At 33.3% G+C, this 17,898-nt stretch overlaps 1 protein-coding gene across 4 annotated transcripts in view; it reads left to right on the forward strand.

Annotated features, from left to right (window-relative positions):
- Window positions 1–3,699: 3,699 nt before the first annotated feature.
- The window catches only part of LOC145260593 (uncharacterized), a 116,549-nt gene continuing 102,350 nt past the window's right edge, over window positions 3,700–17,898 (forward strand). For all 4 annotated transcript variants that reach the window (XM_080118872.1, XM_080118892.1, XM_080118881.1 and 1 more), the window contains exons 1-2: window positions 3,700–3,934; window positions 16,567–16,731. In XM_080118872.1, the coding sequence (XP_079974998.1) occupies window positions 3,857–3,934; window positions 16,567–16,731 (243 nt within the window). In that variant the 5' untranslated portion in view covers window positions 3,700–3,856. The remainder of the gene's footprint in view (window positions 3,935–16,566; window positions 16,732–17,898) is intronic.

Below are 17,898 nucleotides of genomic sequence, written 5' to 3' on the forward strand. Positions count from 1 at the left end.
AAAGCGTTAGAAAGACAATCTTCTAAATTTTCTTATTGGTCGCTTGTGTCACGTGATAATGTCTTCAACTATGTCCACCAGAAATATGCTCCTTTTACTTTTGTTATTGTGAGAAAAACGTGTGTGGGCGTATTTGAAATTATGTCATTGCTGGAAGAACTTATTTTTGTGCAAAATGCGCAGGGAAAATTGAAATTAATAAACGTTTGTTTATTTGCACGTGAGTGTGTGTGTGTGTGTGTGTGTGTGTGTGTGTGTGTGTGTGAGTGAGTGAGTGAGTGAGTGAGTGACAACACAGAGATAAACGATAATGTGTGCAGTAAATTAAACAATAATACAGAAAAATCTGCAAAACTAATTGTATTTGTGGCTCAAGAAGTTCAACTATAATAATAAAAAAAGTTTTTTAACGTCCAAGAAAATAGACGATTTTTAGAATGTTCTAATTATAAAATCACATTCAAATTAAAGAGAAATTTCCTTATGTGTTGACTCGATGAGGTTAAATTCAAAACAAAGACGAATTTTTCCATTCAGCCAAAGTTGATAAAGGAGAATCCTCTCAGCCAATTAAATAGGGTGTTTTCAGAATCGTAGGGGTGTCGTGATGGACAAAAAAAAAAAAGAATTATTTTAGGGGACAAAGGAAGGTAAACCATGTTTTCTATGGTGGACCAACACAGGCTATACAGGTGGAACGTCTCTGATGGCAAGTTCTATGTGGTGGCAGAAACTTCAGCTGTGACTATTAAATCAACCACTGACCCTGCTTATACAGCTATGTAAAAGGTTTTCAAGCAATTGACAAGGTAAGTTTGTAGTGCTGCTCCCGGCTTTGGATAGTGTATTTTGTGATAGTCACATCTTTGAAAAACGCCAAGAACAATGCTAACAATTGATATACATGTTGTTAAATTGACAAATGAAAAAAATGAATAAAAACATGAATATTATGAATGTAACACCAGTTAGCAACAGATAACTCAGCAATGGGAATCTTGGAATAAAAATGAGAAAACATGAATTAACATATAAAATCAACATTTTTGCAGAGATATAACATATACTTTGAAAGACCAAATTTTGTTGAGAAATTTTAAAGTTCTTAAATAAGAAGCAAACAAAAGTGTCAGAAAGTTCGTTTCAGAGTTTTGTTGTGTGTCACTTTGCCTTCTGCCTTGTTATGTTCACTAGAGATATATTAGCAGGCTTGAAAGAATTTCAGCATAGTGCATTCTAGTCTTTTAGGATGGGCATTATTAATGCTGAAATTTGAGATGCATCTCAGGTGTCACCTTGAATAACTTGTATTTCAGTTGATCAAGTCACTGTTTTATAGCAGTTTCTAAGTTTGCATAGGCTAATTACTTTGACATATTTTTGGGGGTTTGAAACGATTTTCATTGACTCCTATTAAAACTTATTTACTTTTAAAAGTGAAGAGGAAAGCGAATCCAAATGAAGCAGAGAAAAAAAAGGGTAGCCATTCAAGCCGTTTGCTTTTTAGTATTCATCTGAATGGCATCTCAATGTAAAATTCAACAATGAAAGAAGTAAAAAAAAGGAAGAAGAAAGAGTAAACCAAACGATAAAGAAAGAGGTGTAGCTTATATCAGCTTAGTAACAATATTAATTTCTAATTTAATTTTTCTACCACAAACCCTCCCCCCAAAATGTTCCTTCATTTTCATTTCTGCTTTCATATGTTGTGGAGCGGTTGAATGTTGTCTATCATGTCGAAAAAGTAACATTTATAGATGAACAACAAATAATGAAACAATGCTCACGAACTTGAGTAACTTACAAACCATGTGAATTTATTATGGGCAACAAGTGCAAGATATGTTCATAAGAAAGAAACCTACAGTACATATTTATTTCTTTATTTCCTTCATGGAATACTTTCTCTTGATTATCCCTATATTATCGCCACTACAGGATATATCAGTTAGGGAGATTGTGTTCTTAACATGTCTGTTCAGGACAGTGTTCCAGGTGCAAGAGAGCGTGAGAGAGAGAAAGAGAGAGAGAGAAGGAAAAGGAAGTCGATATTGTTACCTATGGACTGAAACATGCAACTGTTGGAAATAAGGGGCGATAACCATGTGTGTCTCAAACTGAAAGTGTTGTGCATTGTGTCCATGTGTACGTTGCTTTCAAAATAAGGCTGGATAGCAATTTGACAACATGTCTCTATACATATTATGAACTTGGCTTGATGAATTTAAACTGATTCCCAGCTAGAACGGATATGTTTGCAAATGTGTAGCAAAAATTATTTCTCTGGAAAAATTATACCATACATATACTTTCATACTAATGTTAACATAATCTTGAAGTAACTGTTATATCTATCATTATACTAAATGTGAGTTTATTAACATTTGTTTTTTCCACTTACTTTAGTAACATAAAATATATGCTAAAATATTCTTTAATTCTGGGATTGAATTATATTTTAAAAAATTTTGTTTTAATTGCTCTAATTAGCCGTAATTTATAATTAATTGAGCAAGTCAGCTCTTATTTTTTAATTTTTAAAAAATTTTTTAGCTATCTATGTAGTTCTCTGACAATCTCTCACTCTATGTTGATTCAACCACACTCCAATAGTTTTTAATGTCTTTGTGAACATTTAGAGAAAAAGTGATTTTCTTTTCTGGCTGATTTAGACAGCATGTTCATACACACTGTAAACATCTACATAAATTCAATATTAAAACAGTAGGTTCTTTTACTTCTGTATCATCCACAAAGAGACTTTTTTTAGCTATGCAAAAAGAATTTTTAACACATATACCATAGTTTATGAATTGTCGAATAAAAACAATGTGACACCAATGACAGACATATTTATTTATTTTCAATAAAATATTTGAACGTTTTGGGACATTTTAAGTAGAATGGCCCCTGAAGTAGATGTAATATTATAGTGATTGATGATTTTAGTTAAGAGTAGAATAGACATTTTTTATTTTCTTCCTTTGAAGATTGTAACGCTTGGTATGGGGCAACCAAACCAGCTGCCAACATTGCCCTGCTTTTTATTGAAACCAACCGAGAGCTCTTTTTAGTATCCTCATTGTTCCTTAAGTGCAATTGTTTGGATCTCTTTTGCACTTGGTTCACTAGGAATATTAGTTAGGTAGGACTTCAGGTTCTTTTTCATAAGCCCGGCGCCATCTATAATAACTGGTATGATTGATATCTCTCTAAGATTCCAGTTTCTTTTCGTATCGTACATGAGGCCTTGATATTTGGTCTGTTTCTCCCTTTCAGCTCTGTTCAGACCTCCATCATTAGGGACACTCACTTCAACCAAAATTACAACTCTCTCTGACTTGTTCCATATAACTATGCTAGGTTTGACAGCAACATTTTCAAGGCTGTAGGGATTACATGGTCGTAATGTATGGTATATAAGTTATTTCCAACTGTTCTTTCAGGTTGATAGTTATTTTGATCAAAGATGACCAACGAAATCTATTTCCCCCACACATAGTGAACGACCTTGTGCCAAATTTGTTCAAATGTAAATTTTTAATATTTTATACAAATGTTTCAAAGTGGAACAAATAATAAATAAGGATTGTGACCCAATGGGTCATTGGTATGACTTTTAACATCATCTCTAAATTCGAGGAGGCAATCTGTGTGCGGTAATTCTCCTGTTAAACGAAGGGGAGGTAAGCGTGTGTCACGTGACTTTTCAACTGTCCAATCGAAACAAAGTTTATATTGCCGCCATATTTAGTGGCTTAGAACGCTCTCTTGACTATACTGTCGGTTTTATTCTTGCAGTCACGCAAATTTAACCAAAGTGTTCAATTCCGTGATTGTTCAAGATTGATTTTAAATGGCCAACAGAGAATTTGGAGGCAAAATTAGGCCCAAGCGAACCCACACTTTGTCGAAACCTTACGACAGACGAAAGGTAAGGAAATGCATGGAAGTGGCGGGCGTATTCGCACGGCCTTACACAACCACGCGATATAAGAAGAAAAAAAAAAGAGTTGTGTATTTTAGTTTTTTATGTATTCTCGATTTTTGTAATCATTAAATAATAATATCCATTGTTTTAAAACTCAAATAAATTAACTCTTTTTATTGTAAAATGTGTTTGTTAAATTGAGATTGCCTAAATTTCAAATCATTGCATTTTTTTTTTTATAAATCCACATAAACTCGTTTTTTCTTGTCTTATGTTCACTCCTTTTTTTTTTTTTTTCATCCGTTCAATTTTTGATTTTTTTTTTCAAAGTTTAGTCTTTCCGATTTAGTTTTATAAATTTTAGATAAAAGTTATTTTATTATAGATTATTTTTTGTTTTGCTTAAAACAAAAAAGAACAAATTTCTTTTATATAAAAAAACAAACAAAACAGCCTTTGCCATGTGGGATGGTTTTCTAAAATCAATTAAAAAAAAATATTTTCACTTTTTTTTTATTTTTTTTGTTAATAAAAGTCGAAATATTCGTAAATCAGGTCCCTTTTAATCAATTGGTTTAAATCCTAAAAATAATTATGTAAAAATCTTAAATATTTAATCTTAAATCTTTCTTACTTTAACTATTTAAAAACTATAAATATTAAAAAATATGATACAAACTGTGCTATTTTCAAAGGATTTATAAGGTTTGTAAGAGTTAAATTCAATTTTTACTGTATTTTTATGTTTAAATTGTTAGATGAAAGTATAAAATAGCTACAACCCTCCTCCCCTTATTAAGAATGGACTTCTAAATGTTTCAGCACGGTCCGTATTCTACCTAAGTACCAAAGAGTTATTGTTCCTATTTACAATGCCTCCCCACGGGACCGAGTTAGACACCAGGGTTGTTTTTTAATGTGTAGAAAAGGAAAAAAAAATAAAAATTGTCTCATTCGTAAAGGATTTCGTAACTAGTGCAGAGAGTGATCCGCGATCCGGACGTAAATAATAACGTTATTATTTAAAAAGCCATTCTTAACATGGGGAGGATGTTTTGTGCCTATTCTATAATTCAACCTTACAATTGAATAAAAAAAAAACATATCATAAAACTTTAATTAAACTTGGAAATACGATTTAAAAAATAGCGCGGATCACTCTCTGCACTAGCACCAGGATTTCTCCTCCACTGACAGAGAACAAGAAATTGAAGTGTAGCATCTGAAGAACAGATACTACAAGTGTAGCATCTGAAGAACAGATAGGCCAAGAGTTTCTGGAAATCGACTTTTTTGAAAGCCATATAAAAATGAATATTTTGAAAATAAAATCCAATTATTAAAATGTTAAACATAAAAAAGACACTTAACACATTTGTTATTAATTTTTTTTTTTTTTAACATACATTGATTTCAAAAATATATTTTATTCTATAATATTTTTAAGTGTGGCATAGAAATCTAATCAACGAAAGAAATCTAATTTTTAAAAAGTTTTATGAATTAAAGCGTCTAAAGTTTTTCAATTTTTTTTAAATCGTATTTTTTTTCAATTTATTTTAGCTTTTTCTTTCTTTTTTTTTTTAAATCTATCAAATTTTTAAATTCCGTTATTTTCTTTTAAAGTATTCGCTACATGATTTAAATTATTTTAACAATTATTAATGACGAAATATTTCGTAATTTTCAACAGTCTAAATGATAGTGTTTTATTTATATTTTATTTAATTGTAGTATTCCTTTCGTGGATTTTCTTCTCCAACCACCTGTTTTCATTTCATCATTCCCGAAATTTAGAATTCTCACTCTTAACTATATATTTTACTGCATTTTGTGACACACCTTCGGTACTTGAATAGATTAACCCCCATGGCTGTCCATATTGGCTCGGTAAAATCCTTGATACGGATTACATTTCAGATGTTAAGGAGCTAATTCGGTTAAAATCAAGTCCCGTACTTTGACATTCTTCATCAGCTGATCTGAGATATATGTCTTTGAAAGCCACTTCTGATTAATGTTTACCATTTTTAAAATATTCTGTTATTCTGGAAAACAGCTAAGTTCATTTGCATATTTTAAAACTAGTAAACATTAATCAGAAAGGACTTTACCAGGACATTCATTAATATATATATTATATATATATATATATATATATATATATATATATATATATATATATATAAAATCAGCTGATAAAGAATGTCAACAAAGAAGTACGGAACTTTATTTTAACCGATAATTCACTATTACATAAGGTACACAGACACAGCTGAGTGGCGAGTGCTGCAGCCACTGCTGCTGCACGTAGGAGATAGACATGCCACTGGGGCACTGGGGACCGCTTGTGAATTTAAATATCCCCATGAAACTTCCCACTACTGGGAAAGTTACTTCAATCCGCTGGTATGGAATATTACTAGGATTATAACAACAGAATATTCTTTTCATTATTTTGACTCTCGAGTATATATCCGACACAGTTAATCAACCGAGAACCACACACATATAAAAGCATATAAGATATTAACAGACACACACTCGAGGCAAAACAATGAAAAGAATATGCTGTTGTCCTAGCCCTATTACATATGTGATGTTTTTTATAGATCAGACCCCAAGGCTGTGAATATTGACTTGATAAAATTCGGTTAATTTACAACACCCGAAAGGCAACCACACAAAATGAAAACAGAGTTCCTGAAATAGGAAACGAAAATTTAGATTTATTTACATATACTTATATTTTTACATTTTTTTGTAAATGTTTTTCACTCCCAACCACCTTTTGTTAAATGTATCCTTCTTTGGATTTCAATATTGGATACAACTTTCGCGTCACTAAGAAAAAAAAAAAAAAAAAAAACGTTTATAAAAAATTAATTATAAAAAAGCAACGATGTAAATTTATCAATAAAAAAATCTATTTCAAGAATCTGTGTTTCATTTTGTGATTGCTTTTCGTTTTTATTTTTTAAACTCACTACAAGGTTTTATCAAGCTAATATTGACAGCCTTGGGATCACTGATCTATATAAGCACCGTATCTTATTATAACGAATTATCTCCTTAACATCTGAAAGGTGGTCCTCATCAAGGATACGAAGAGTTCGATTCTTGTTTTATTTCTTCTTTCATCTTTAAAGATTCGATAGTTTTGTTCTTCGCTCAGAAACAAACGTTTACCGGTTTCAAAAAATTACAATCTATAAGCAATTTACTTTCAAACCACGTGATTATTCGATCATTTGTATCGATTATTTAATTTTATTCAGTGTTTTCCTTACTATGATACGTAGTAAAAACAAATTGTCAAGCTGATATTTCTTTGAAAATTCGTAAGAATTGCTGAATATTAATAAAATTATAAACAACTTTTTATGTTTGTGTTTCCTGTCTCTTTAACTTACACATGGTAATGAGAAATGGAGCAGGTTTTTATTCTGCATCATAATATTCGATTTTGTTTTACATGCTGTTATGTGTTGGCCGGCTTTTAGTAATTGCCTTTCAAACTAACCTATCTCTGGCCATGTCTTTATATGTCCATCTTCCACTTAAATCCATTCTTTTTCTTAGCCTTCTCTTGCCAATTGGTCCTACCACCTCAAGAATCCTTATCCATTCTTCTAAGTTTCCCATTCGACACATATCTCCCTATACTGTCCAGTTTTAATCTTCCTCTGATGTCATCAGATTTAAACCTGTCTTGAGGACGTATTAAACACGCATCGTATCATTCTCATATATCCTTTCTCTCCATGCAACACATGTCCTTAAACCTTGTTAGCCAGATCTCCTATAGAAGTGAAAATAGAAAAGACAAAACACATAGCAAGAATGCAAGGCTTACAACAACAGCACACTTTTGTATCATTTCTTCATTCTTCTCATGAAGAAGAAAGATAAGTCGAAGCAGTTTCAAAGTTCTGACCTCCCAAATGTAACGCAGCACTCAATTTCAGTTTCTAGATCAAAATATGTCATTTGAGTACCATGAGAGCAATCCAGAATAGATTTTACCACCAGCACATGATTCTCTGATAATCAAATTTTTTTGCTTACTCACACTTATTGATAAGTTTTTTTTTTTCTGGAGCTGAACAATAAACACATCGAAAATTACTTCATTAGAATCTGAATTGTCTGCAAAAGTACTTGCATACGCCTTCTGGAAATTTGAAGGATTACTCAATTCGGAAACATCAACACTTTCATCGGCACACTTTCTTTCTCTCTCACATAATGGAATCAGAGCTAAATCTTGAATGGAAACTACATACTTGCATTAATCTGTGTCTCTGATGTTTTTAAAAGTTTGGTTAACATAAATAAGCTCAACTTGGTCAGAGTTTTGTTTGTTTCTTGACAAAACTTGTTCAGACAGCGCATCTGATCAGCCAGACAAGAAGGCAACACTTTACATCTACAATTGGTATGAAAAGAAATGTCATGAAAACAAAATCCCCTCACAGGATTCTGAGAAAAGCAATTATCTCCGTGTGAGGGATGGAGCATTAGAAGAGGTTGATTGCTTAAAATACTTGAGCTCAATGTTCATCACCACGGATCAGAGGTATGGTGACATGCTTTCAGTCACCTACAACCTTGTCTTGGATCTTGACTTTAGATTCAATAGGCATGAAAATCTGGATCTATCAGATGATTGTTCGGACGATCCTTCTCTACAGCCGTGGATCTCAAATGGCTGGAAGTGTTACACCTATAGTGCCTCCATCGAAATTTGCGAGTGCTGGCACCATTTTGTCTCCAATACTCAAATTGAGACATGATGCAGGAGATCTCACTTGGAGAGTTCATTCATGATGCATAAGCTCCAAAACCACTCTAGGGTTGGCGAACATGCCTGGAAGGTCAGCTGAAGACCTAGTTACACACCATCAAAATTGATGTCAAACCTAACTCTGGTCCACAGGTCTACAGTGGTCCCTGCTGATCCCAGGACCGACTGCTCATCACTATCTTGGCTATTGTGAATCATTGTGTATAGTCTGTGTTCATCCAGAACATTTTGTGTTCTATGGGAGCAGTGTTCTATGGGACCCATCCTGGGTCAATGTCACCAAGTCAAGGCAGCACAAGCCAGGAAGATAATGAATATCCTGATGGAGAGTCACAATGAAAATTGAAGAACCTCTTGTGAGTTGTACAATAATGATTTTGAGAAATGTACAGCTTTCAGCATCATAATTGTTCAATGCTAATTGAACATTTTTCCAAATTGTGAGTTCCCAGTCGCATAATATGGAGTAAAGGTAATTGTGGTAGTATCTTTTTACCTGTAAAATATGATTTACAATTCCTAACTTCTGAAAGAATGTCCTATCTTGAATCAAAATGAACAAAGAAAACTATACCGGATCTGACCTAGGGATTTAATGATGGTGCATGAACTTGTGTCTGTACAAGAAAGGGCAAAGACAATCTAGAATAATGGTCAATAACTATGACCATCAACTTAATGAGATGATGCTCATGGTGGTTGGCCTTTAAAATCAATACTGAGACTTCATGCTTTTATAAATGTTGCGTTTATAACCAGTTTGAAAAATTTAGGCTTCACATTGAGCACAAATTTTCTGTTGAATGTGGCAGATTCTCTTATTTGACGAAATGCAAAATACTCTTGAATGTCCTTTGTTATTTTGCGTTTCATAGTTCTCAGCAACAACAACATCACAGTAACGTCTTATTAGAGCATTTGGCTCAACATTATTTGCACCCGAACGCTAAACTACAGAATGTTGCAGCAAAATGTAAATACAGAAGTGAAGTCCTGAATGGATGAGATCAGCTTTTACATCTTCTAGCAAGATTTCACTCCTGCACACAAGACTGACCCAACTGTGGCTGCTCTTCATCACTGGTTGTAAGACTTATGGCCACTCTCCTCATCCAATTGCAGCCTATAGGTGTGATCAAGGTTAAAATCAACCAGTATACCCTATAGCCGACTCTGAAGGATGTCATTGTGGAGGCATTCATTATTACAAACCAGAACATGGTTGCCAAAGCATGTAACTTGTTTTGCGCCTTGAAATGGTTGTCTCTGCTGATGATGTTACATTGAAAAGTATATTGACCTCTTTAACTGTTGCTGAATAAACAATTGTGCCTTTGTATATACAACTTTTGTTTTTATTGCCTGTTTCATTTTGCTTTTGTCAAATGTCGAATGTTGCTACAGCAAATCTTTGGAGTTTGGCTAGTTCCACTCTCTAACACCGAAACGCAGTTTTTTTTATCTTTGTTTTTCGATGATTATCAAACAAAAACACAAGTGAATGCTGATCAATAACAAAAGTAAAAACCTGCATAATAAAACATGGCATCATTTGCGTTAATAATAGTGGTCATTTTCATAGAATAGTGAATTTCTTTTTTGCTGAGAAATTGAGACATGAATGCCACTGATCAGCTATTCTGATTCAGGATGGCAGAAAGTGCGACATCTGAAGCCTCACATTCAACAATCCCTGAACAGACGCATTAACAGCAATTAAAATAACACATAGCTTTAATCTTATTGCAAGCATCGACAGCTTTAAAAGAAATTGCATCAACAGCTTTAAAAGAAATTAGAAATGATTTTGCATCAATAAGAGAAACTTCATTCACTCAGAATAAAAATGAAAAAAAATCAGTAGTAAAACAATGTCATTAGGAACAAAAAGGTTCTCTGGTGATTATAGCCTATCATGGTTTAGTTGAATAGTGTTGACTTATGCAGTATCCTAGTTAAGATTACTGATTTTTATTCATTCATGTCAAGCTCAGGCGTTTTGGAGATTCTTGAACTATAAGACAATTACAATCATGCTGCTACTGATCGACACTATCAATTATGATATCGTCCAAATACAGGACAGTGTCTAACAATTTTTTTTCCTAATAAACTGCTTTATACATCTTTTAAACATTGACGCTCCATTTGTGATCCCAAATGGTAATTTTCAAAACTGGTATAAAAACCTGTCAGTTTCAAAGTTTGTGGATCTCTTGTCTACTTTCATGATAGGAATCTGATCGTTGCGCATCTCAGATGGAAAGTTAAAAAAAATTCTGACAAGTTCATTTACCATATTATCTATGTGAGGTAAAGTTTGCTGTACAAATTAACAATTTTGTTCATAGTCTTTACAAAATCTCTCATCTCTTTCATCTAAAAAAAAAACTTCAACCATGTTCACATATTGATCAGTAGTCTGTAAAGTTGACTTCCAAAATGCATATTTTTTTGCAATGTGACTTTTTTGTTGACTCATTTCTCTTGCATTATTTCTCATTTTCTCAACTTGACCTCTTGGACCCAACTGGTGTGATTCAAACCTCCAACCGTCAGTAAACAAACAAAATCAATCGTATAAAAATAAAGAGGTTGGCTGCTACACTTCCAATTTCCTTTGATGAAAAAACCGTTTGCTAAAGTTCAGTTAAAGCCACGCCTCCTTTGTTACTCTTTACCCCCACCCCCCTCTATTATATGCTTGCACAATACATGTGCAGGCATAGTGGTCATTTTTTTTCTTCCAAATATGCTTTTTCCACATCTGTTCTCATCCATTTTCATTGTCTGACACTTTTGAAGAAATAGTATTTCTGTAATAAGCAGACTGTCAATATGAAAAGAAAAAACTTTCAGTAAAATTAAACTTTGACTTTTTACAATATGCTTTTTACAATATGCTGTAAAACTTCTAATCCAAATCTAATTTGATACAGTATCTATAATAAATTTGAGAATTTCTTGAAGCAATGAATAAAGTGTTAGCATCTAAAAAGGATATCTGCAAACTAACTGGAAATTTTGCCTCTAGTAAAAGACTCTAAATGTAAATCTTCCTGCTTGTTGTAAGGATGGCTTTCTTTGATGCAAAACCATCAGAGGAAACAAATTTGTATTTGTCGATGGATCTGCTTCCAATACTAATCAATAAAATTCTCAAATATCTTTTTCCGTTCTGCATGTGAAGAATTATAACTTTGATTAAGTCTGGTTGGCTTTAGGATTTTGAATATTTCAAGCTGATTATTTGCAGAATAATTTCTCGTAAGAATCATCATCGAATAAGGAATGAGACAGATTGACCTTTTATTCTGCATAGAATTGAAAATAGAAATGAAAAAAAAATCATTTTTATGACACACATTTTTTTTGTATTACAAGTTGTTCATACCTGCTGTTTCCTAAGAATCTTTTGATTGATGTTCCATCTTCCCCCTCACTCCCTATTTTACAAAAAATGTTATTAGCACATTAATTTAATTTTGTAATGAAATATTGTTTTAATACGTTTTTACATTATCTTTTGGGGAGGAGTGAGAGGAAAAGACAAATGTAGTTATTGTTGGAGAGAAGTTCATTCGCAATGACAATGAGTTGTTTGCAACAAATCAGCAGAACAAAAAAATGCTTTTTTGGAAGATTGTTGAATATTGAAATTGTATGGGATTGAGGAAATTTATAAGTTACAGAAGCAGTATTTGGTCCAGCTGTAAGAATTAAGAAAGAAATCCTACATGGAAGATGAAGAAGGATAACACTGCAGGATCTTCAAATGCTGTTACAAAAATGTTGAAGTTTGCTTGTAAAATAAACACAAAGATGATCAGATCTCAGATCAGTTTTTTGCTATTTTGAAAGACTAGGATCTTAATACAAACAAAAAGTCCACTTATTAAGTTAAAGACTTGGATGAATACTACGGAAAGTAAAATCTTATCAAAGCAAAGTAAGGATCAGTGGTTGTTGTGTTGGAACATCCCGAGAAAGGGGAAAGTTCCCCAGCCCAGTTTCTGAAAAGGAGGCCGGGTACAACTCAATTTTTTTGTGGTAGTTGTAAATGTTTGGTATACAAGTGCAATGGACTTATTGGTAAGTTGAGAGATAAGTATTTTTGAATGCTGAATCTAATGATGTTCAGAAGTTTTGTTACCGCAGTGATACTATTGAAGCACAGGGAGGAGCAGAAAGTTAGTGAAATTGCAAGAGTTAAGAGTTAAATGGAGTAAGTTGAGTAATTTTCATTTACTAACCAGCAGAGTGTTACCATTGTCGACCAAGGGAAGAGTCTATCAGATATTTGTATGAAGTATGATCTGGAAGTGAAACCTGGTCTGTGAATACTATATAGCTATATAAATTTTACGATGGATGTTTGATGTGAGTATTCAAAATAGGCTTAGATCTGTTGACCTGAGAGGAAGACTAAATTTAGACAGTATGATCACGTTAAAAGAATGGATGAGAATTCTGATGGTTATTAAATCTAGAATAGTTTAGGTAGCAGCATCTGTTGGCAGGAAAAGCTAAGAAAAATATGTAAAAATTTTCTGAAAATGGACTTCTGAGAACAAGGTATAGCTGAAGACCTGACTAGAGACAGGTTAGTTTGAAAGTCAGTTTCTAGAAATAGTCTAGCACTTATGATGAAAAAAACAATATTGAGATTGTCAAATGAATTTTTATGTGTGTATACATATCCAACGACTGATAGCTACACATAAAGATGTAGTAAAACTTGTGAGATCGAGGAACACAAGTCATTTTTTTTTTTTCATTAAAATTAATGCATTGCTATGTACACAGCAAATCTGTCAAAATTAGGGGTTTTTTCTAATGATGAAAGCTCATTTTTTAAACAGTAATGAAAGTGTTTGGGGCTTTCAGCTTTTATTGATTAATTACACTAGTCAACAACAAATTTTAATGACAAGAAGTATTCATGTCTGATAGTTCTGAGTGATTATGCTGAAAAGAGATAAGTTTGAAGTTATAAAACCTCAAAATCTTCCAAAGACTGGCCTGTGCTGGAGGAATTAGTGCCTTGCAAAAAAAAAGTAACGTCATCAACGACCCTCTGGTGGACAGACAAAATACTTTTCCCACTGCTGCATATCAAGCAGTTCACAAAGGCTTTGGACAAGGATGGTAACTGCTACATTTACTTGCCAGGCTTTTCCAGGTTTTACCGTGGAGAAGTTGAGAGCTGCCATCTTTTGATGATCCTTAGATCCGGCAGCTTATCAGAGATCCAAAGTTTGAAAACTCAAGAAACAAAGTGGAATTGGAAGCATGCTAGTGAAGAACTTGGCAACAATAATAATGCCAAAAACTATGCAGAACTTGTCAACAACATGCTGACTGCTTTCAGAAACCTGGGCTGCAACATGAGCGTTGCAGAGTTGGATGGTAAAAAAAGTCAGACTCTGACTCCGGCTCCGACCCCTGACTCCTTGACCCCTATGTGTAAATCTATTCTGCAGATCCATATACCAGCCTCCCATACCTATTCAGCAAGCATTTTATAAATACTTTTCATGTATATTATTTTTTACGTTTAACATTCACTTGTATGATAAATATACTCACATATAAACTTAACCAGCTTTATAGAATACGTTAAGATAACAAAGGGATAAAAAGTTTACAATGAAATTTTATCATACTATCAGTTTAAAAGGGAATACAATATTTAGGGATAGGAAAACTTCTTTAGGCCATGACATTTCAAAGCCAAATGCTTCTTATCAGAAGAGGCAAGTAAAGACATATTATACAGATAAGAAATTTTTTAAAAGATAATATTGTCTTTATAGAAAGAGGATCAAAGGAAAAAGCTATAAAGGGCTATAGTAGCATGGGTTGCTTCCTTTTGATTTATGTCCTTATTTTTTTATTTTTTAAAGATTGTAATCCCGAACTAATCCAGTTGCCAAATTCCATTTCATTCGGGAACTGGATAACAATTGGATTAAAATCCGATTGTTATCCTATGTAATTCACAGTGATTTCACTTAAAGACAGAATTTTCATTGATCCTGTGTGACGTCACAACCAAAATGAAAACCTGACAGACAAAAATATTTTGAAGTAGAAGTGTTGCAGTACAGTACAAAATATATCTCAAAAACGAAAAGCAAACCATACAAAAACTGCTAAATTGTGCAACTGGTAAAAAACCAAACAGGAAAACCGTATAAAAAAAAAAAAAATAAATAAAATAAATTTATCTGACTTCAAAGAGTCGGAGTCGGATAAAAAATTTCAACTCCGACTACTCTTCGAAATCTGACCCCAACATTAGTGTCGAGATACACTACCTACTTTCACATATAGATCGGTTTCCTGGGAACCTAGGTTTAATGAGTGATGAACAGGGAGAGAGATTCCATACGAACCTGAAAAAGATCAAGACAAGGTATCAGGGTCGCTGAGATACAGTCATGATGGCTGACTACTGTTGAAATCTGAAGAGATATCTCCTTGTCGTTGAACATTCCAAAAGTTTGAAGAAACTGAAGTTCAAGCCCTGAAGTTTGAACAATGGTGAAGCAACAGGCAATTTAAGTTTTATTTCTTTGTTCACATAGTTGAATTTTCACTAAAACAACAGGATAGAAATGACAAAAATGACCAACTGGTGAATATATAGTTGTTGCTTATCAGGATTCCTGGTATTGAAAAGCTACATCAAGGATTCATGTGGTATATTTTGGGCCAGATAGAGAGGATTTACAAAATTGAAAATTGGACTGGTCCCAAAATGCATAAGTTCTGATTGACTATGGGAATTTCCATCTTTTACAGAAATCCAAAATCTATATGAAACATTTTCTTCAATTTATTTCTGAGATTAATTCATATCTAATCAATTTTTTTTTTCTTTGAGGGGAGTAGTAAATACCGGCCATGAATGCTCTTTAGGCATTCAATGGCTACACCCAGATTAAGCTCTCTTTTAGTGAGGAGGCAGGAAAATGCCTGCTCTCAATAAAGCTATATTTAAATACCACTATAATACTTAGTTTCGTTCATGAATAGACACCCACTGTATGATAACCATGCATCAGTTTAAAAAAATTGAAATTTGTAATCTGAATTTATAATTCATGGCTTATGGTAAAGAGATACATAAAATTTGATTGCATAATCAGAAAGAGCACACAATTTTACATAAGAGTGCCAAGTTTCATGAGAATAGCTTGAAAAATAAATAAATGGTGGCAAATTTTTTAGCCCCATTTTTCTAAAGAAAAATGTCCACGGAAAAGCCTAAATTTTAGCACTTAAAATTCTCATAACTTTTGAACTACTGATGGTATTTGCATAATTCAAACGGTTTTAAGCATCTTTTACGTAGCTCTTTTCATGCAAGTTCATAAAATGACAATTATCTAAAAAGAAAAAAATCAACTTGTAATGTTACATAAAGAGCTATTGTTTGGAATCATGTCTACAGAGGACTATGTAAGGAGATGAGCGAGGAGATTTATGCATGTCAGTGGAAGCAGGAAGGAAGTTCTCAAGTCTAGCAGTTCAAGGGAAGAGATTATTAAAGTAGAAAGCTTTTTAGCATCTATGGACCTCTACAGTGAAAGGGTGGGATTTTGCTGCTGAATGGGATTGTCGGGAGCAAGTATGGGGGGGGGGGAAGGTGGACAAATGCAAGGAGTTCACGAGAACACATTCCATTAAAGTATTTGTAAAACAGACACAAGGATGCAACATTGTGGTGATGGGACAGAGGTTGGTGCTTAATTATGACTTGTCAATTCAATAAAATCAAATTTGACATGAAATGATTACTTTTTTTCTTTTTTCTTTTCAGTCATTTCTGAATAAATTTACTGATACAGTGAAAGACATCCTTGTTCCATCATGGCTGTCAGATTTTATGAAAGGCAAGTCGGCAGCAGAGAGTACACAAAACCATTTTGGTCAAGAACAAAATGGAAATGAAATCAAAGAAAATGAAGAAAATGATAATTATTTGGTAAGTAATTCGCATTATTTATTTATTTTTTTTTCCCGAATCTAAAATACTTTTGCCATCGTGGAGGTCAATTTGAAAGTTGTTTTTATGACTTCTCCATTAAAGCAAAAACAATTCTAGCTATTATTAACAGATGGACCTGGAAAATTTAATTAGTGTCAACCAATTTATAATTACATTGTTACTTTGCTCAAATTTTTACCTCTGATAAATAATAGAAATTTAGATATATAAAAACAAAAAGTTCATACATTTCAGAACTTAATAATTTTCAATTGCCGAACCCGATTAAGCATGTATCATTTCTGGCTGATTTTGTAATTTTGTGTGTAAACAAATGCATTACAACTCAATTAATGTGAGTCTATTTACCTTTTATTACCTGAATTAAGATGTAGATGATTTAAAAAACAATATTGTTAATTTTAGATGGCGACATATTGAATTTAAGCAATGGACAATCACAATCTGGATGTATCTGGCATCTATCCAGCTACTGAATTAATACGTACAAAGCATATTTGAATAAATTCCCACTTTATTTATTCCGTTATATTCATTTATTTACAACTGAACAAATTAGTTTGAGGCAGTAAAGCATTAAATAATTACAATGTAGGAGAGGGTATCTTATTTTGTTTTGCCTGGTTTCACCAAAGATGCTGAAATTGTAAATGTTCTGTTCAATAAGATTTGCAGTTTTTAATTTGCAGTAAAGCAATCTCCACTCCTTTTAACAGTTCAGTTAATTTTTTAAACAATTCCCCCAGTAACCAACAATCACGAGATTGTTTCCTCAGCAACCAAGAAGGCTAACATGCTTGCCAGTCGGTTTGCCTCAAACTCCACACTGGACCCTTCCAACCACCCCCTACCCGACTTTCCTATGCAGACAGACGCCACGCTAGACGATCTGAAAATACCCCCTGCTCAGGTGCATGCTATCATAAAAAACCTTGACACTTCAAAAGCATGTAGACCCGATCTCATCCCAGCTGTGCTATTAAAAAAGTGCTCAGCCGAAGTAGCTCCAGTTCTCTCCAAACTCTACAAAAAATGCCTTAATGAAGCTTGCTTTCCGGTCTGTGGGAAAACTGCTTCTGTTGTACCAGTATTCAAGAATTCTGGCGAAAGGGCTGACCCATTAAATTATCGCCCCATTAGCGT

The sequence above is a fragment of the Euprymna scolopes genome, chromosome 3 (assembly GCF_053919585.1).
Source record: "Euprymna scolopes isolate OS-2025 chromosome 3, ASM5391958v1, whole genome shotgun sequence".
NCBI lineage: Eukaryota > Metazoa > Mollusca > Cephalopoda > Sepiida > Sepiolidae > Euprymna > Euprymna scolopes.